General features: G+C 39.9%; 2 protein-coding genes across 4 annotated transcripts in view; both read left to right on the forward strand.

Moving 5' to 3' along the window:
- Nucleotides 1-5000: 5000 nt before the first annotated feature.
- ZNF770 (zinc finger protein 770) lies at nucleotides 5001-14775 on the forward strand. Of its 3 annotated transcripts, none has more exons than XM_066341595.1 (3): nucleotides 5001-5143; nucleotides 8852-8962; nucleotides 10046-14775. In XM_066341595.1, the coding sequence occupies exon 3, from the start codon at nucleotides 10102-10104 to the stop codon at nucleotides 12214-12216; it is 2115 nt and encodes a 704-aa protein (XP_066197692.1). In that variant the 5' UTR covers nucleotides 5001-5143; nucleotides 8852-8962; nucleotides 10046-10101; the 3' UTR covers nucleotides 12217-14775. The 3 variants fall into 3 exon arrangements, with proteins under 3 accessions (XP_066197692.1, XP_066197694.1, XP_066197693.1); XM_066341596.1 differs by having other exon boundaries at nucleotides 5037-5225; XM_066341597.1 differs by lacking the exon at nucleotides 8852-8962 and having other exon boundaries at nucleotides 5030-5143.
- A 5188-nt stretch (nucleotides 14776-19963) lies between these two features.
- AQR (aquarius intron-binding spliceosomal factor) overlaps nucleotides 19964-20319 on the forward strand; it is a 104844-nt gene continuing 104488 nt past the window's right edge. The window contains exon 1 of the mRNA XM_066388467.1: nucleotides 19964-20217. Within this exon, the coding sequence (XP_066244564.1) occupies nucleotides 20143-20217 (75 nt within the window). The 5' untranslated portion in view covers nucleotides 19964-20142. The remainder of the gene's footprint in view (nucleotides 20218-20319) is intronic.

The following is a 20319-nucleotide window of genomic DNA, read 5'->3' on the forward strand; positions in this document are numbered from 1 at the left end:
ACTTTTGACAATGTAACTGCTGGTAGGAGAAGTGACCTTTGCATTTGTGTTAAAAACCTAATAGGCTTTTGCAACAAAGATTTCCACATTGCAGTTGGAAAACAGTTTGGAAAAATCAGGCTTGTTGGAGCAAGTTGCTGTTGGAGGAATTTAAAGCAAAGCATTATAGGAGAAGCTGCGAACTTCCTATGAAAATTTGAGTTATCCTCTACTCCTTTTTAGTAAGGAACTTATTCAAGGGAAGAAAAAGGAAGACTTTGTTCAGGGTTATAAGTAAAAGCATCAGTCCAGCTGTTTGGAATGTGCAGAGCTCAAACACCCAAGTTCAGATTTCTAACTACCAGAGCCCCCTGACGAGGCCTAAGTGGCTTCCTTACTTTATGTCAGAAAGCACATCGGAGAAAGCCCTGGGCCTTGAACAGGAACCATGACTACAGAAGCCAGGCCCTAAACAAAAGATCAATAATATCTCACACACTTGCCTCTGGACTCTAGTGGCCACCAGAGACAGATTTAAAACTCACGGCACCACTCGAGGGTAAGGGCTGAGAAGAGAAATACCTCAGTCTGTTCTGCCTATTCTGAGGATGGGCAATTTTGGGGGAATGTGCCTGTCTGCCAGGAAATAAGATCTAGAAACAGGAAAGATCACAGTGTTAAGCTCTACTGACCCCATAGGCAAAAGAGTTTGGTGAATACCACAACTCCACCCTCCCTCCTTGCTTGGCCTAGACCCTGGTATTATAGTAGTCAGAGAGCCATTTAGTGAGAGTCCAGTAGTCAGTCCTGACTTTAAGGGTGAACAAATGTGGTCATAGCCTTATGTTGAAAATTCTGCCTGCTACCTGGGCAATGCTGGAACCCCAGTCCTACCTGGTGAACCAGTAAATAAGGAGTCAATGGGAGGCCCTGGCTGTTTGGCTCAGTGGTAGATCATCAGCCCAGCATGTGGAAGAATAGGGTTTGATTCCCAGTCAGGACACACAGGAAAAGAGTGATCATCTGCTTCTTCGTCCTACCCCCTTCTCTCTCTTTCTTTCTCCCCCTCCCACAGCCATGGCTCAAATGGTTTGAGCAAGTTGGTCCCAGGCACTGAGGATGGTTCCATGGCCTTGCTTCAGGCAAGGAAATAGCTCAATTACTGAACATTGGAGCAATGGCCTCAGATGGGCAGAGCATAACCCTGTAGGGGGCTTGCCAGGTTGATCTCTGTTGGTGCACATATGGGAGTCTGTCTCTCTGCCTCCCTGCCTCCTTACCACTCAATAAATAAATAAATAAATAGTTAGTGGGATGGGTTAAGATGCTGCTACATAACTAGACACAGAAATCCAATAGGCATTATCCTTGATGGAGCTCTAGAGAAAATTTGTAGCAACTCTTAAGAAGACTGGGCCTAGACCATGAATTGGAGATGGTCCAATTGCCTTAAGTAAAATATAGCGGTACTGAGTTTCACTTTCTGACCCCAACTCACCACTCCACATCTCCAGCCCCTGCCACCCTGTCCTCAGAAGTTGTGCAGCAAAATATACAAGAGGCTGCACATATTTTTCTTGAGGAAAGATATGATAGGATGAAAGGATTTTATTCACCAAAAACCTCTTAGAAAGGGAGAGCTATTTTCTTTGTTGGAAAATCTCTTTGATAATTGCTTGGAGGTAGAACTGATACTCAAGTGGTGCAGATTTTAGTGGTTTACCTGCTAGAGGCAAGTGAATGGTCACACTGTTTGCTCCACAGCGGAGGAGGAAGAGAATAGAGAAAAGGTAAGAGGTGGGGTAAAAAAAAACAGGAAATGTGAGCTCTCTGCTAGGCCAATCACTTGGGGACAGGAAGATGCTTTAACAAGCATTATAGCTCAGTTTTAAATTTTCTTTTTTAAAAATATTCCAAAAGACACATAAAAGATTATGAAAGTGTAGATTCCTTTCAAGTGCAACTATTTTGGGTGCAGCTGGTCATGGCTCAGTTGCTCCCAGACCCTACCTCCTTTCAGTTGAAGCCCTATCCCCTAGTGACTCCTAAATCTTCAGTGAAGTACTTTTTAAAAAACCACACACACACACACATACATACATATATCTTAATGTGAATGGATGTTTTTCTGGAAACTGATGAAGAAACTAAGTTCTATACTCAATGCATTATTGCTAAAAAGAAGATGGCCTAGAGGTGAAGAACAACAGGGGAGAACAGATATACAATAGGAGCAAACTGTGAGAACTCACAGTTATCATGAAGACTGTTAGAGGCCACAGAATTGGTTTTTCATCCAGATTATTTGAGAAGTAGGCAGTCCCCAGCAGAAAGCCTAGCTATTCTAATTTTTCTCCTCCATTCATTATCTAGATTACTTCTGAGTGATCTTCTAAGACACAAATCCAAGCATGCCATACTTGTGATCAAAATTCTTCAAATATTTCCCATTGTCTATTGGATTAAAAGAAGACAAACAAAAAAACCCAAAAACTTTGCCTGACACTTAAGGTCTTTGCCAACTTCTTGCAAAGTGCCTGGTGAGCAGCAGGTGCTCTAAATGTGGAGCATGGATGGCTCTCGCATCTCTATGAGGTCTCAACTCAAAAATCACAGAACTTCTCAGTAAGGTCACCCTGGCTATTTACTAAAAAGCCAATAAGCCCTCTCCCCAAATTTTTCATAGCCCCTTTCCGTGCTTATTTTTCTCCTCAGTTCTTACCAATAGTTAACATACTATATGTTATATATTTTCCTTTAATTAATTTATTGTCTGTCTCCCTCAGTAACCATATACATATATAAAATATCAACTATAAATATAAAATCTATGAAGACAGGAACTTTGAACTTTTCAATTCATCTACTACAGGGGTCCCCAAACTACGGTTCACGGGCCGCATGTGGCCCCCTGAAGTCATTTATCTGGCCCCCCACCGCACTTCCGGAAGGGGCATCTCTTTCATTGGTGGTCAGTGAGAGAAGCACATTGACTATCTCATTAGCCAAAAGCAGGCCCATAGTTCCCATTGAAATACTGGTCAGTTTGTTGATTTAAATTTACTTGTTCTTTATTTTAAATATTGTATTTGTTCCCGTTTTGTTTTTTTTTTTACTTTAAAATAAGATATGTGCAGTGTGCATAGGGATTTGTTCATAGTTTTTTTATAGTCCAGCCCTCCAACGGTCTGAGGGACAGTGAACTGGCCCCCTGTGTAAAAAGTTTGGGGACTCCTGGTCTACTACATCTCCAGTACCTAGAACAGGAATGGCATGTAGCAAGCATAGATAGGTGAATGGATCATTAAAGCCTCAACTCAAAGACCATCTCTACCTGAAGCTACCCAGGCATATTTAGATAGTCCCCATGCGCACACCTACCCCATACATATCTTCTCTTATTATATTGTACTTCTTTCTCTGCATGTTGTTCTGAGCTGAAAACTGCATTGAAGTCAAGGGACTCACTGTTTCATCTTTACAGACTTAGATTTCTTTGTGTTTATTATATGAAATATCATTAAATAAATGAATTATTGATTATATTTCCCATTTTAAAGATGGTGAAACAGAGATTCAGAGAGGTTAATAACTTTTAAGGACACACACTAACAAGTTGTAGAGATAAGAGCTTATTCACCTGCTATCTGTGTTCTACACTCCATATTCAGGTTTTTGGTGCAAGCCCTCTTTATTTTGCAGGTAATGTACCCGCCATTAGTCTCCAACATCAGGTAAGAGTCTCTCACGGTCTGCATATCTCTCCTAAGAATTTATGTGGCTGGTGATGGATGCAATTGTTTGCATGGTTTGGCTGAGCTGAGCTCCCAGGAGAAGCTTCAGAATAAAGCAAGTTTTCAAGGGTTATTTGAACAAACAGAATTCCCACCCTGAGATTAGGACTCAGGGTACCTAAAGCTTTCCTCTTCTTCTCTCCATATTTGCTTCTGTTGGAAGTTGGGGCTTCAACCTTTTTTAAGCATGATTCCTCCAAGGTTGCTACATGAGAAAGATAAGCTCCTTTTCCATTAGCCATTTCCCCATGCTACCACAGCAAAAGTGGAGACTTACTTTTTATTGGTCCAACATCTCCCTTTTTAACAAAGAATTAACATTTTTTTGTTGTCAGTGGTCCGTTAAAAGTAATGCAAAATGTTACAGTAAAAAAAAAAAAGTGTTTGTTACTTGTTCTCATTTGCTCATCTATCAAGCAGAAACAGTTAAAATCAGAACTTGCGAAAATCCACAATAAATTCTTTTCTAATGTCTTCTGTAGTTAAAATCCTCAGTAGATATGTAAGCATTTTATTCAGTAATAATGTGCCACCCTAGTCTGTGGCTGTACTACACATTTAACCCTTAATTGTCTACACAAAATGTAGGTGTATCTATAATTTGGGAAGCAGTCATGAATTATAAGTGCCGCTCTGGTATTAGACTCCCTGTGTTCAAATACCACCTCCATCGTTTGTTACCTGTGTGATGTTAAATTCCTGAATGTCTGGGTCTCATTTGCCGCATTTTAAAATGGGATTCTATCACTTCATAAAGTTGTATTTACCATAAAAACAGTAACTAATAAATAGTAATAACTATTTGAGGCTTACTATGCACTAGCCATTATGTGAGCACTTCAATTTTATCTAATTGTCAGAGCAATCTGGAGGAACTGAGACGCTGGGCACGTGAATGAATCCGGCTCAAAGAATACAACGCGGTGCGCAGCTGGCAGGCCAGAGGCAGAACCAGGACCGGAACCCAGTTATGTCTTACACAAAGCCCAGATCTCTAACCCATACGCCGTATCTGACAATGGGCAGAGCGCTGAGGGCAGTGCTAGCACAGAAAGTCCCGAAAACGTGGTGCGAGGTGAGTGGCGCTGGGGTTGGGGATGCGCCTCTCTGTGAGCATCCTCTCCCCCACGAGATTCCCGGGCCGCGCCGACGTGACAGCGGCCCTAGCGGCCCTAGGGTAAGGGGAGCCTGTTTCCAGCCGGACCGCGTCCCGGGGCGCTCCCGAGTGCCGCGCCTGCGCGCTCAGCCCCTCGGCGCGCCGGCCTTTGCGGACCTGCGCTTGCTGCCTTGAACGTGCGTTTGCTGCGTTTGCTGCGTTCGCGGCGCCCGGGCCCTGAGATGTGCGGCGGCCGGATCCGTACCAGCTGCAGGTGCGTGCCCAGGACTTCAGGAACCCTGATGTCAGGTGGAGCGAGCCCCGGGAAGTGTCGGGCCTCTCTTAATCCCGCCAAGGTGCTCCGAGACCCTGAACGGGGGCGCCACGACCTCAGTTCCTTTTCCTTTCCCACTTCCCCGAGTCTGGACTGCGTCTCACGGGGAGTGGGAATTGATGAGAGGAAGGCCCCGAAAGAATGCTTTCCCTTTGCTGTGACGGGTCGTGTCAAATACGGCACATTTTCCCTAGCTGCGGCCAAAGCTGTGTCCACCCTTTCCTTTCCTGCTGGGGATTTTACATCTCTGGACTCGGCGACCCCTAGGTGCTGAGTGGTTGTGGGCGCTTAGGGCGAGAGCCCGAGTTCGGACCCTCTGTCCAGGGCAGCCCCTCTGGGAGGGAGAGGGGAGGTTCGAGGCCAAGAGAGTGGGCCGGGGGTGTGGGGGTACAGGAACTAGACATTGGTAAAGGCTGTGGTGGGTGGGGTGTCACCAGAGATTATTTTCCTACTGAAAGTTGTCTGCGTTTCTCTCGGGTCTTTGGTTTCTTTTTCACTGACTTTGGATACCTTCACTTCGTTTTAATGGTGTTAGTTAAAGCTAGAAAACCAAGAAGAGGCTTTCAGCCTTGAAGCAACTTGGGAGTTTTTTGAGACCAGTTTTTACAGTCTTTTAACAGAATGTGTGCCATGCTGTTGTCAGGATAGTTTTTAGATTGAACCGTTGAGGTTTACTAGTTTATCTTTATTTTCAGTTTAACATAAGAAAAATTACACAGTTGGGAGTGTTGCTTTTTAAAAATGTTACCTAAACAGTCAATTGAAAGCACAAAGAATCAGTTGAAGCAGGTTTTATACTTCTATCAAATTAATACGTACCCTGTATAAAATACGTGGGGACTGCACTTGGAGCGATGGGGATCCCTGAGCTGTCACTATAAATAGGAGATGAGATCACTGCTTGCCACCAATAGCGCTGACAATATAGGGCTCCCAGTAAGTGTTTTCCCACATGATGTGGAGGCCAGCGACAATAGTATCCAGTCTTAATTTTAGTGGTCGATATCACCCATAGACTTTGGCACAGGAGCTGTAGGCAGTCAATTTCTGTTATAGTTCAAGGATAGTTCTTTGTAGTTCTAGTGTGGGATTTTTTAAATTTTTATTTTTTAGTGTGTTTCATAGACACTATCAAAGAGAAGGAGAACTGTACAAGAGAAATTGAGGAGTCCAGCTCCTGGCCAAAATCCTTTCTGTGTTTTTCAGACCCACCTGTAGACAACTGCGAGGCTTTGCCTGGCTGGCCTGGATAGGGGAGGTAGGGAGCTGCCCTTCCCACACCTGACTGTGCGTGGTCAGTGCACTGTAGTTTTCTAGAGACTGATGCACGTAGGCACTCAACCCTTTCCTCCTCCTAAACTGTGCTCATACGAGACTGCATTCCTTGCTCAGGTACCTCTCTCCATTCTGAGCACCTTGGCTGAGTCACTTCCCAACCACCTCTAACCAAAACCTTATTGGGAGGGGACAGACTTAACTGATGCACCTTTATTCATTTTGATTCAGGACCTTTCCACCTTCCTTCCTGGGCTAGCCCACAGTCCATAAAGAGACAGAAGCCTTTTATTTGGGCCTCCTCTGCAGTAAGATGATTGTGAGCACTGTGTCTACCTGACCCTTACCTAGTGTAGTTCTGTTTAATTAACCACTGGGGGCCAGTGCTATTTCTTTTAGCCTCTTTTCCTCACTGTCCCCGTTAAGTGAACAAAGGCTTTATTATTTTTTTCATTTAAGCTGATTTAAATATGTTGACCCCTAATTGCTTGACAGAAATTAAGTAAAGTGCCAACTTGGCAGTTCACTGAATTCATGACAATTTTAATCCTCATAACTGTTGCTGTGTTAGCATATTTAGGGATTCGTTCACCTGTAATTTCTCTAATTCGGTGTCATGAAAGTGCATATTAATAGCACCAACAGCTGATTGTTACTTCCATGGATATCTGAACATTTTATAAATTAATATAGTAGCTTGCAGGCAGATTATTATTATTTTTTTAAGCAAGAGGAGGGGAGACAGAGACAGACTTTTGAATGCACCCTGATGGGGCTCCCCCTCTACTGGATCTGCTCTGCCCATCTGGAGCCATTGGGCAACAAAGCTATTTTTAGCACCTGAGCCAGAGGCCAACTCCCTCATTCAAACCAATGGAGCCATATCTGCAGGAGTATAAGAGAGAGAAGAAAGAGAGGTGGAGAAGCAGATGGTTGCTTCTCCTGTGTACCCTTACCAGGAATCGAACCCGGGGCATCCACATACCAGTGGTCACTCTACCAGTTAGCCAACCAGCCAAGGCCCAGATTATCTTATTTTGCATAAATTTCTGTGACATATTTCATTTGTCTTTTAATTACATTTTTTAATTTTATTTACTTTTTTAGTGAGAGAGAGAGGAACAGGCAGGGAAAGATAGACAGGAAGGGAGAGAAATGAGAAACATCAACTTGTTGTGGCATTTTAGTTGGTCATTGATTGTTTCCTCATACGTCCATGACTGGGGGTTTTTGGCTGAGCTAGTGACCCCTTGCTCAAGCCAGCGACCTTTGGGTCAGTGACTATGGGGTCATGTCAGGGATCCCATGTTCAAGCTCATGATCTTGCATTCAAGCTTGTGAGCCCACACTCAAGCCGGCAGCTTCAGGGTTTTAAACCTGGGTCCTCAGCATCCCAGGGCAATGCTCTATCCACTGTGTGCCACTGCCTGGTCAGGCTAATTAGATTTTTTAATTAATATTTTGGGATTATATGGGCCAGTTGAACAAAAGCAGACACTGTTGTTTTCCTGTCTCACCTTACTTAATAGATTACTTAGCCACTTTAAATAAAGTGACTGCTTTGTTGTGGCTTCCTCTGTCTAGTTTTATGTGAAGAAATATGCCTGGAACAGTTTTCACAAACATTTTTTACCTCTTCTGACAGAAGTTTCACAAAACACTATTTATCTTGCTATGTGTTATGCCAGTGATTTTCAACCTTTTTCATCTCATGACATACATAATAAACTAATTACTAAAACTCTGCGGCACACCAGAAAATATACTTTTTGACAATCTGACAAAAAAATAGATGTAATTATGATTCATTCACATTGGACAGCTATTGTTGTATTAGCTGTTATCATTTTTTTACTTGACAGTCTAAGGGAAAAGTGATCAGTGCCTCTGACTAAATAGTCATGTATTGCACGTTTTAATACTTGTGGCACACTGGTTAAAAATTGCTGTGTTATTCAATCTGATATTTTCAACTCTCTTATTAAACAAAATTACTGAGTATGACCCACTAAATTGATTTCACATTCCATTAATGGGTAGTGACCTGTAGCTTGAAAAACATGATGAAGCAGCTAATAGAAGATATTTGCTCAGTGAACGAGTTATGATTTTTTGTTTGTTTCTGATTCAGATTGCTGAAGAGGACCACAATGTGGTCATGTTTGTGATTTTGTGTTTAAGATGTCTTCTAGGAGAGGACAGTAAACAACAAGTAGCATATATGTTCGATGTTAACTAAATTAACTGACAAAAGAACCCTGAGATTCTGATAAACTTGTCAACTTTCTGATCTTAACTGGAAGATACATTAGAATGAGAGAGCGACATCAGGTTTTTGTTTTGTTTTTTAATCTCTTGACTCTCTTATTTAAGGGGAATGCAGTAGTAGAAGAAGAGTGAGAAGAAAATTGGCTTCTCTTATAAAAGAAGGGAAGATAGGGTGTGAGATGCTTATGAAAGTGCCTTTTTATGAGTCCTACAGAGGTATGTAAGAGGAAAACATCTTATCTTTATATTAACTCTGAAAACAAAATGATTATTTTATTATATTGCCTAAAAATGAACCACACTTCAACTTTCAATTACTTAATGATAGATGTATGTGTGTGTGTGTGTGTGTGTGTGTGTGTGTGTGTGTGTCTGTGTGTGTGTGGCCAGTTTGTGGACTTCATTGCCTCTGTACTTGTCTTTTAGAAATTCTATAACAAAGTTAAAGGAGAAATGAAAATAAATTTAAATTGAGTTAGTATGTTTATCTTTCAGTTAGAAATCCTAGAAATGGTATTAAGTAGGTAAGGATAAAGTTTTAAAATATGATCAGTGCTGAGCTAAATAATACCTTAATACTAATATAACTTCAGTTTCCCAACACATTCAGATGCAACAGGAGACATTTTTCCTGTTTTAGAGATAAGTATCTGTATTTCTCTCTTCCAGCCACCAAGATCATGTGGTGGCAAATCCAAGATTTCTAGAGCCCTGGTTTTCTGGACATTTTCTCCCAGTTGTCCATGTTGTCTTTTATTGTCCAGAGAAGAAGTAATTGAGAGTACATAGTGTTATGATGTGGCTAAGAAACCTAACTTTGGTAAATGAAGCATTCCATTTTCAAAACATGTCCATATATGCTATAATTGTATACAAATACATCTTATTTGAATATTATATTTTAATTATTATACGGTTTACCTTTCAAGCCCAAATTTTTAAAAATGCCAAAAAAACTAAATATTGACAGATCTATTTAGTGAACTAGGAAAATTGTGATTAAAAAGTCTATCTATTTAATGTTAAAAAATTGAATTCCGTATCCTCTTAATTAGAAATATAGCTTAAAATTATATGGGTTTTTTACTTTCTTTTAAAGAGTCATCATTTCTCTATATGTGTGAAATTAGTTTTATGTTTCTAAAGTAGTCACCAAAATGGTTATTAACTTTTATACACAAGAAAAGTCTAAATCTCCTCCTTGTTCTTAATAGCTTTAGCCAAAGGATAATTTTAATTACTTTTTTTCATATGGATAAATAATTTTTAAATTAATATATTTTTATTTTTAATTTTTAGACATCTGTGGAGATTAAGTGTACTATGGAGCTCATCAGAATATATCACTGAAGAAAATGATGGCTGAAAACAATTTTAAAACACTAAAGATTGAACAGTGTTTGGTAGCCAACAAAATACCTAGAAACAGGCCATATATTTGCAATATTTGTTTCAAGCACTTTGAAACACCATCAAAATTAGCTAGGCATTATCTCATTCATACTGGTCAGAAGCCATTTGAATGTGATGTGTGTCATAAAACCTTTAGGCAACTAGTTCATCTGGAGAGACATCAACTAACTCATAATCTGCCTTTTAAGTGTAATATTTGTCAACGCCATTTCAAAAATCTGAAGACGTTTATGAAGCACCAACACCTTCACAATGAAACCTACCAGAATGATACTAAACAGGCCAAAAGGTTGTTCGAGGCCAAGCAGGAAAAGCCAGTGTATGGAATGCATCGTACTTTTTCCACAGATGAGAGATGGGCATTACACCCGTGTAGTAAGTCTGATCCTGCCTACAGCCCTATAAAGAAAAGAAAGAATATTCACACATGTGCAATCTGCAGCAAGATGTTTCCATCACAATCAAAACTCGATAGGCATGTACTTATTCACACTGGTCAGAAGCCTTTTAAATGTGCCCTGTGCAGTAAATCTTTTCGACAGTCAACTCATTTAAAAATCCACCAACTCACACATTCAGAAGAAAGACCTTTTCAGTGTTGTTTCTGTCAAAAAGGATTTAAGATTCAAAGCAAACTTCTGAAGCATAAACAAATACATACCAGGAATAAGACTTTTCAGACTCTTTCATTAAAAGCGAAGAGTCCGGAATCATGCCCTCTGTCTAATAAATTAAATGTAAAGCAGGATGGTTTTGAAAGTGGTGATACAGGCGAATCCGAGGAGAATAATCAGCTTGATGTCCACTCTATTTATATCGTTCCTTTTCAATGTCCAGAGTGTGAAGAGTGTTTTGAATCAGAGCATATTTTCAATGGACACAAGTGTTTTCCTGCCAGAAGTAGCAGAATTCCAAGCAGTTTTAAAAGAAACCTCAACTATAAAACCATTGTTAAAAAAATCTTGGCAAAGCATAAACGTGTCGGGAGTAAGAAATTAGATAATTTTAGATCTGAGAAAAAAGTATTTAGAAATGGTTTCTTGAAAAATTGTGATCTTATTTCTGGTGAGCAGAGCCTTGAACAAACCCATGGAAGATTTGAGGGTTCTCTTGGCACACACGGAACATATAAGACAGTTGGCAATAAAAAGAAGAAAACATTGTCTTTCCCATATTCTTGGCAAAAGCACTTACAGAGCCAAAATATGGGGAAAAACTTGAAAGGTATCCTTACAACAGAAAACATGTTCACTATGGATAATACAGCGAATAATAAAGACATATCAATCTATGGTTCTTCAGGTGAGGAATTCTTTGATAACTATGAATTGCTTCAGTATGGTTTTTCAGTTCCAAGTGAAAACATGCATACAAGACATAAGATGTGTCCTTGTGACAAATGTGAGAAAGTATTTCCTTCTATTTCCAAACTACAAAGACACTATTTAATTCATACTGGACAGAGACCTTTTGGCTGTAATGTTTGTGGGAAATCTTTTAGACAGTCAGCTCACTTAAAAAGACATAAATTAACTCATATTGAAAAGATTCCGTATAGAAGAAATCTTTGCCAAGTAGAATTTGACAATTTGAGCAAACTTTTCATTCATCCGGGTGATGTTAACTATAGTGCTTCCCAACAATGCCAGACTCTTGGTTTTCAAAAATGTGAGGTCTCCGAATCAGATAAAATATCAGAAATAAATGTTAAGACAGAATCAGAGGATTTCATTCCTGGTACCCACTGTAGGAACAGGCAGCCTTATCTCTACAGTGCATTTCTGCAATCAGAGCAGAGCCATCATAGTCATCATAGTTATTCAAGACATACTGAGAGGAATGATGGCCTTCTTTACCAGTGCAGTGTTTGTTCTAAAAGTTTTAGATCTCCATCTAAACTGGAAAGACACTATCTAATTCATGCAGGGCAGAAGCCATTTGAATGCTCAGTTTGTGGCAAAACATTCAGACAGGCCCCTCACTGGAAGAGACATCAACTTACTCACTTTAAGGAACAACCACAAGAAAAAGCGGTTGTCTTAAATTCAGTTCTGTAACTGACAGACCCACTAACACATTTGTGGTTTCTCTGGTGATCTGTTCTTAAAGCCTGTACCATTTAAAACATCTTTTTATCAGAAGGCCTACATTAAGTTGAATGATTTTATAGGCTGTTGCTTGTCCTGCAGAGTAAGGTAAGAAACAGAAAATTAATACAATGTTTTAGGACAGCCATGTTTTTAGAGGGAAGAACATGATTCCATTGCCATAAAGTAAGCATCTACTTTATTGGAACATATACTTTGTATTAGAAGTGTTATAAATCCATGATGCAGTATAAACAGTTCAGCTCCATTTATTTTTAAAGGAATTAATCCTTGAGATATGCCATCTCCTTTTGATATAGTCAGAAACAGAGTCAAAAATTGGTTTTTGGCTGCAGCAAATGGCTCTACTATATTGAATTTATTTTACATTTCACATGAAAACACAGTTTTGTACACCTGTGGCTCAAGTTCCATTGCAAAACTTTTTTTCTTGTAAGTTCAAAAAATATAAAGGCAATACAAGTGAAAATAGATGAGAAAATCAGCCTTGTTTTCCCTAATCTTTTTCAAGCTGTTTAGTCTTAGGACTCTGGTAGCTTCACCTCATTTTTCACAGGTGATTAGAATCACATTTTGCCCAGCCTGCTGTTGTTTTTCCCCAAAATAACTTAAAAGTAGGAGAGAGGCTGGGTACACCTCCTCCGCACCTTTACATGATTGATTAGGAATATTATGCAAGTGCCATAATTTTTTTGATGATAAGGATTCAGTGTTATCTTTTCAGAGGGATAAATGTAATTCATCTATTTGCTTGTTACTGGTTGACTGCAGTAGTTGATTTTTACATTTACTTTAGTAAAATTTTATTTTAATGCTTCTTTAATTGAGTGGTCCTATGAGTTAACTAAATCTACTCTGTTAAGTTTGATGCGATGACTAGGTCCATTTACAGTTTTTACTCTTACTTTTTTTTACAAGATTCTGTTGCTAAAGTTTGGTCCTTATTAAATTGTTATTTTAATTAGTAAGGTAATCGTTCTTGTAAAGGAATAAGAAGCTTATAGAATTGAGGGTGTCATTCTTTTAAACAGTACTGTGATGTTTTGTGAACTATGCCCTTCATATTTGCCCCTTTTTTAAAATAAAGTCTTTTTAAGAATAGCATTTCCTAGCAATAAAAAAACCCCCCTGATTATCTTGCTAAGGTGAAAAGAACAGCATTTATCCTAGTACACATGAATACAGAGACAAGCCCTCTACTGAGAACAGATACATTAACAATTGTGAATTTAGAACGAATTCCACGAATTGTGAGTAAGAAGGGTGGGGAGAGTTGGTTTGCTTGCCTGTTTTACAAGTGAATTTTGAGAAACGAGTTTAATTTACAGGAATGAGACAACAGCGCAGATAAAATGCCCAATGATATACAAACGTGCAGGAGAATCATGTTTTGAGTAATAAGTTCTTTTAGGTTTACTCAAGATACATTCCTCCAGTGCAAGCAAGATGGTTTATAGAATTTACTTTAGGCAACACTTTTCAAGAACACATCTATTACATTAAAAGCAGGAGTCCCCAAAGTTTTTACACAGGGGGCCAGTTCACTGTCCCTCAGACCATTGGAGGGCCGGACTATAAAAAAAACTGAACAAATCCCTATGCACACTGCACATATCTTATTTTAAAGTAAAAAAACAAAATGGGAACAAATACAATATTTAAAATAAAGAACAAGTAAATTTAAATCAACAAACTGACCAGTATTTCAATGGGAACTATGGGCCTGCTTTTGGCTAAGGAGATGGTCAATGTGCTCCTCTCACTGACCACCAATGAAAGAGGTGCCCCTTCCAGAAGTGCGGTGGGGGCCGGATAAATGTCCTCAGGTGGCTGCATGCTGCCAGCGGGCACTGTAGTTTGGGGACCCCTGCATTAAAGCAAGTAGTAACTACATTATTTCCTAAGACTAAAGGTCAGGGTTTTCTCCCTTTAATTTGTCTGCAATTACGTATTTTGGGATTTTTCTAGGCTACTAATATAATTTTATCTGAAGTAAATGTCTCCTACTCCTTTCCTAACCAGAACAGGCAGAGTCCTTGACAGTTTTGTGCTTGTATGATTATTAGACTTTGTTTGCCTAAGTGAGTACTATATGTTTTTGGCCCATGCCTTTTTAAGCTGTTTCATATTGAAAGTTGGGATGTTGTAAAAATTTTGTCTAAGATGTACCATAGTGCTATTTGAAGTACCTGTAACAAAGTACTTACTTACCTTTATTATCACTGCAAGCTTCTTGTGGAAACTATAGGAGTGAAAATAAACTGTATTAAATGATGATTTGCTGCATGCCAGAATGGTAAGTGTTGTTGAATCAATTATTTTGGTTTTCTGAAAAAAATAAACTTTATAAACATCTTGAAAGAGAATTAGAAGAATTTTTTCTTGGGGTGATTTCAGGTTGTAGCATGATTATTTACAGAAATAATTTGACTTAGTGTAATTTTTGTTTCTTGTTTTGTACTGCAATAGGTTCTACAATTGTAGGACAAAATGTTTATGTAATGAAGAAAAGGTGGCTAAGATTCTTGAAAAATTCAATATTTCAGAATATTTTTAAAATAAAGTTTAAAAGTACACAGTTTGGACTTTTTTTAAAAAAGGGAAAATCATATAGTACTGGACCAAGGTACTGATTAACAAACACTTTATATGTTTAATGTTTGTTTTTTGATTTTAGTGAGTGAGGAAGGGGGAGAGAGACAGGAACATTAATCTGTTCCCATATGTGCCCTGACTGGGAATCAAACCTGCAACCTCTGTGCTTCGGGTTGATGCTCTAACCACTTGAGCTATCTGGCCAGGGCACCAAACACTTTTCTCAGCTCACTCCAATTCATCTACATTGAACTTCTTGACATGGATATTTAATCGTTCACTGTTTTGTTCATGTTACATTTCTTTGATAGCTCCCATCACCTACAAAAGGATATGTTAACTCCACTGCATGTCACATGAGGTGCCTGCTTACATTTTATCCTTAGCTTTGGCCTTCCTCCAGATTTATACTAAAGAAATATAGAATTATTTAATATAGAATATATACATTTCCAATGTATATATTCTTGTTATTGCCTCCATCTTGTCTACTTAGTATTAATTTGAATAACAAACTTACCACTCTTCACAGAAGAAGTTTAGTTGAGCAAGATTTTATTCATTTTTCTTCCATGATTGTATGAAAGAAAACAAGTGTTCAAAACTGACTTGTAGCAAACATTTCAATTTACATGTTACATAAGGTAACCAATTAGAATTACAGATATTTTAACAATCTTTGAAGTTGTGAGGACCTTCATAGTGGAAGCCAGCATGTGACTCGGGCTCTCATGAGAAACTGCAAGCAGCACTAGCTCCCTGGTTCGGGGCAGCCCACCTGGGTGCCAGCTCCCGTGCATATTTGGCTAACTTAGCCTTGGCGCTTCTAGGTCAGGCACCTGGAAGACTGCCTTTTAGGACATGGGCTAGTTAACACAGCAAATTGACATCACCACATTGATGTAATGTTTGTACCCTGTCACTATTGTCTGTAAGCCCTGTATATACCCACGCCTGCACTGCTAGCCTGGGAGCAGCAGAATGAAGCAAGAATAAAGACTTAAAGCATGTATCACTTGCTCTAGGCTCCTCAGGCCTTTTTCACTTTGGGGATCTTGACCAAAATATCCTTCATAGAGCAGGTGTGCTCCCACAGAAGTCTGGGCATCTTAAAAGAATCCTCTGTCAAATAATATTTGCAAGGGCTGTTTTATGATGCATAATATCTGCTTTTCAGAAGCTTCAAGGAAAAGGAACATTTAATTTTTCTTGTTGAGATTTTTCCTGTTGCCAGTGAAAAGGGCTTCGAGTTTTAAGGCTAACTGCAGGAATTCTATTAGTACTAAGAATAAAAGCTCAAAAGTGGTACAATAGTATTATTAAATGCAATACAGAATGTGTAATATTTTTTATTTACATTAGCAAACTGCATTCTTTGAATTTTGAGCTTAAATACTCCTTCCTCTGGAAGCCTCTGATTTTACCCAGCACTCATCTACTGTGCTTCCATTGCCTTTTGCTCAACTCTATTCATTACCACTGTTGATCCGTGGTTTTCAAACTTTAGCATGCAGAAGAATAATCTAGAGCAGTGTTTTTCAGCTGCCAGTCTGTGAACTGAAGCCGGTCCATCAGAAATTTCGTGTTGGTTTGTGAAAGAGTTAACTACCCTGATGTTGTGTTAAGATTATAGACCCAATAATCTTAGTCGAATTCACTAATGCTTAGTAGGGTGATTTCTGCCTTAGCAGTCCCCAAAATAATTCTCCTATTTTCACAAGTCCCCAAGGTTGAAACCACTGATCTAGATGGCTTGTTAAGAACAAATTGCTGGCCTGACCTGTGGTGGTGCAGTGGATAAAGCGTCACCCTGGAACGCTGAGGTTGCTGGTTTGAAACCCTGGGCTTGCCTAGTCAAGGCACATATGGGAATTCATGCTATCTTCTCCTCCCCCTGCTCTTCTGTCTCTATCTCTCTCCCCTCTCTAAAATGAATAAAATCTTTTTAAAAAAATTGCTGGCCGCAGCCTCGGAGTTTGATTCAGTATTTGGTTGGGCCTGAGATTTGCATTTATATAGATTAGCTGTTGCTGCTGTGTTGAGACTACACTTTGAAAACCACTGAGCTAAACTACATGCTTCTGGAGAGCAAGGGAATGCATCATTTTATGTTTAAAGCATGCAGTTTGAAACAATTTCTGTACATTATGCTTGTACATCTTGATATCCTCAAATATACAGTATAGTGAATGTATGAAGGAAGAAATGAATGTAGCCATCCTTACAAACTCTTAACATTCTCCTTAAATCTATTAACTTCACTTTGAGCCTTTCATTCAGTCTTGGAATGAGTTTGCTTTCTAATATGTTGAGATCAAAGCCAATCCAACATTATTCTCAAAACTTCCCTCCTCTTCACCCCCCAATAAAGTCTTTTTATCTTTACACCTTCCTTTCCTCACCATGTATCCTGTAATATTAATGTTCCTTTACTTTCTGAAGCTAGATTTTCCTTACTCTCTTTCTAGTCCCAAGAACTTCATTAATAGTCCCTTCTTTTTTCTGGTATCTTTAGATTATCCCTTTCCATTGGTTCCTTTCCTCTGCCTAGAAATGAAAATGTGTTCCTATTTGGTGACGATGGTTTTGGATATAACTGAAAGAACAATTGACTATTGCTTTAGCAATAGGGACCTTTATTGGCTGACCTGACTTGATGTCCAGAGACTAGACAAACTCAAGAGTTAGCAGAGCTAAATCACATACTTGAATTGACTCTGGTTCCTTTCACCTGCTCTGCCTTTCTCAATGACAAGGGCATTTCCTTTGTGTCTTTTGTACCCTTTGTTTGCAATTGGGACCATGCTTCCTTCATGAGAGTAGTGTGAGGTAGGTTGGAAAGAAATCCAGAAACTCGCATGAAAACAAGCAACAACTTTCTCAGAAGCCTGCATTAAAACTTACCTCTCACCTGCCAGAACTGCTCTACAGGCACGTTCCTGAAACAACCACTGACAAGGGCGCTAGAATTAGCTGGAGCTGGGGCTGAGGCTCAGTTTCCTCCCTTTGGGTGTACATGGCTGCCTGAAGATAATATGGCCACTGGTCAAATTTGAAGTTGTGTTTGGAAAGAAGGGAGGACTGATAGGCAATCAGTGATTTCCACTGCACCTAGCTTAAAAAGAGATAGTGGTTGGAACACATAACCTGTTAGTCTGGTTACTGTCATATTTTGTTTTTGTCTTTTATAGTCAAAGTTGTTGAAAATTCATTTTACACCTACTTGCGCATTGCCTCTTCAATTACTAACTTAGCTCTTATCTAGAGTTTTTCTCACCACCTCTTGGGAGCAGCTCTATGAATGACCAATGTAGTGGGCGTTGTTAGTCACAACCACAACTTCTCTCTTCACTGTATATCAGCCAGATAGGACTGACCTTAATTGCAGCTTCAGCAATGGGTCATTATCAGTCTAAGACTACAAAAATATTACTATTTCCCTTTTTATCATGACCATTTAGGGAGGGTAAGCCAGTCAATGCACAGCATTTCCTTGGCTAGAGTAATTGGCTCAGGAGTGAGCACTGACCTAGGTTGATCTGAACAGATGAAACCTCATACTTATTTCAATGATTGAGGAAGAAGAAGCGAGTGAAGAAAGACTTTCTTTAATCTGATACCAGGACATCTGCTAGTCTGGTGACGAAGTCAAGACACAGAAGAGGGGGTGTGTATGGATGGAGGTGGATGGGAAAAGGAAGCAGAGCCAAAGAATCATAAAGAAATGGAGCTGGAAGCCTGATTAAACTGCCTGAAGCCTAGCCTTTCTCTAGACCAGGGGTAGTCCACATTTTTATACCTACCGCCCACTTTTGTATCTCTGTTAGTAGTAAAATTTTCTAACTGCCCACCGGTTCCACAGTAATAATGATTTATAAAGTAGGGAAGTAACTTTACTTTATAAAATTTATAAAGCAGAGTTACAGCAAGTTAAAGCATATAATAATAATTACTTACCAAGTATATACTTTATGTCGGATTTTCGCTGTTTGGCAGAATAAATCTTTACAAAACAACTTACTATAGTTATATCTATCTTTTTATTTATACTTTGGTTGCTCTGTGACCGCCCACCATGAAAGTTGGAACACCCACTAGTGGGCGGTAGGGACCAGGTTGACTACCACTGTTCTAGACTCTTAATTATTTATAATTATAGTTTTCCTTTATTTTACAGCCAATTTGAATTAAAATTTATGTTTATTACAACAACAAAAATATCAACTATTAATTTTCATCAAATGCTTGTCTAATTGCCGAATCCAACCCTATCGCCATTCCTATCCACCCATTGGGGCATTAGATATGCTTGTTATCATGATTTTGTTGTGCTTTCATGGATATATGACTGAAAACGGATCAAACATTACTTTAGCCTGACCAGGCAGTGGTGCAGTGGATAGAACGTTGGACTGGGACGCAAAGGACCCAGGTTCGAAACTCCGAGGTCGCCAGCTTGAGCGCGGGCTCATCTGGTTTGAGCAAGGCTCACCAGCTTAAGCCCAAGGTCACTGGCTTGAGCAAGGGGTCTCTCGGTCTGCTGTACCTCCCCCTCCCCTCAAGGCACATATGAGAAAGCAATCAATGAACAACTAAGGTGCTGCAACGAAGAATTGATGCTTCTCATCTCTCTCCCTTCCTGTCTGTTTGTCCCTGTCTGTCCCTCTCTCTGTCTCTGACACACACACACACACACACACACACACACACACACACACACACTCCATATATATATATATATATATATATATATATATATATATATATTCAGTTCACTGTATGTCAACTTATATATCCATGAGTCTTTTAAAAACAGTTAAAACCAAGCCCTGAATTTTCGGTCCGTATTTTCACTATTTCCCATTTTAGGGTTAAAAGCAACTTTGAAGTTTCTCCCTTTCCCAGCAACCATATCTAGGGAAACCCTTTCCCAACAGAATCGACTTGCCTCCTCACTGACATCTCAATCAGCCGCTGGGTGTTTTCTCGGGGTGTTTCCCACTAGGGGGAGCAAGCGGAGGAGGTCGAAGCCTTAGCCTCTCTAGGTCAGACCCGATGGCTGCATAGACTTCCGTTCCTGATCCGTACAGCTTCCGGGGGAACGTGCGGGCTGCGGTACGCGTTCCTTGTGGGACGGTGAAGGCTGCAGATACTCGGCCTGGAGGGTTCTTGCTTTGCGGGCTTAGGCGGCCGGAGCCGCCTCACTGGGGAAGTGCATAGATTTCACCGTTGCTTGGAAAGGTCCTTTCTTTTCCACCGGAGCGGAGGGAGAGTGCTGCCATGGCGGCTCCGCCTCAGCCCAAGAAAATCGTAGCCCCTACGGTGTCCCAGATCAACGCGGAGTTCGTGACCCAGGTACGATTGGGCGAGTCCGGTGGGTGTGAGGGATGAGGACACGCTAGGTGCGGGGGATGACGGAGAAAGAGGTCTTCCTGCCCTGAGGAGTTTACGTTCCGG

This window comes from Saccopteryx leptura, chromosome 6 (genome assembly GCF_036850995.1).
Source record: "Saccopteryx leptura isolate mSacLep1 chromosome 6, mSacLep1_pri_phased_curated, whole genome shotgun sequence".
NCBI classification, from domain to species: domain Eukaryota; kingdom Metazoa; phylum Chordata; class Mammalia; order Chiroptera; family Emballonuridae; genus Saccopteryx; species Saccopteryx leptura.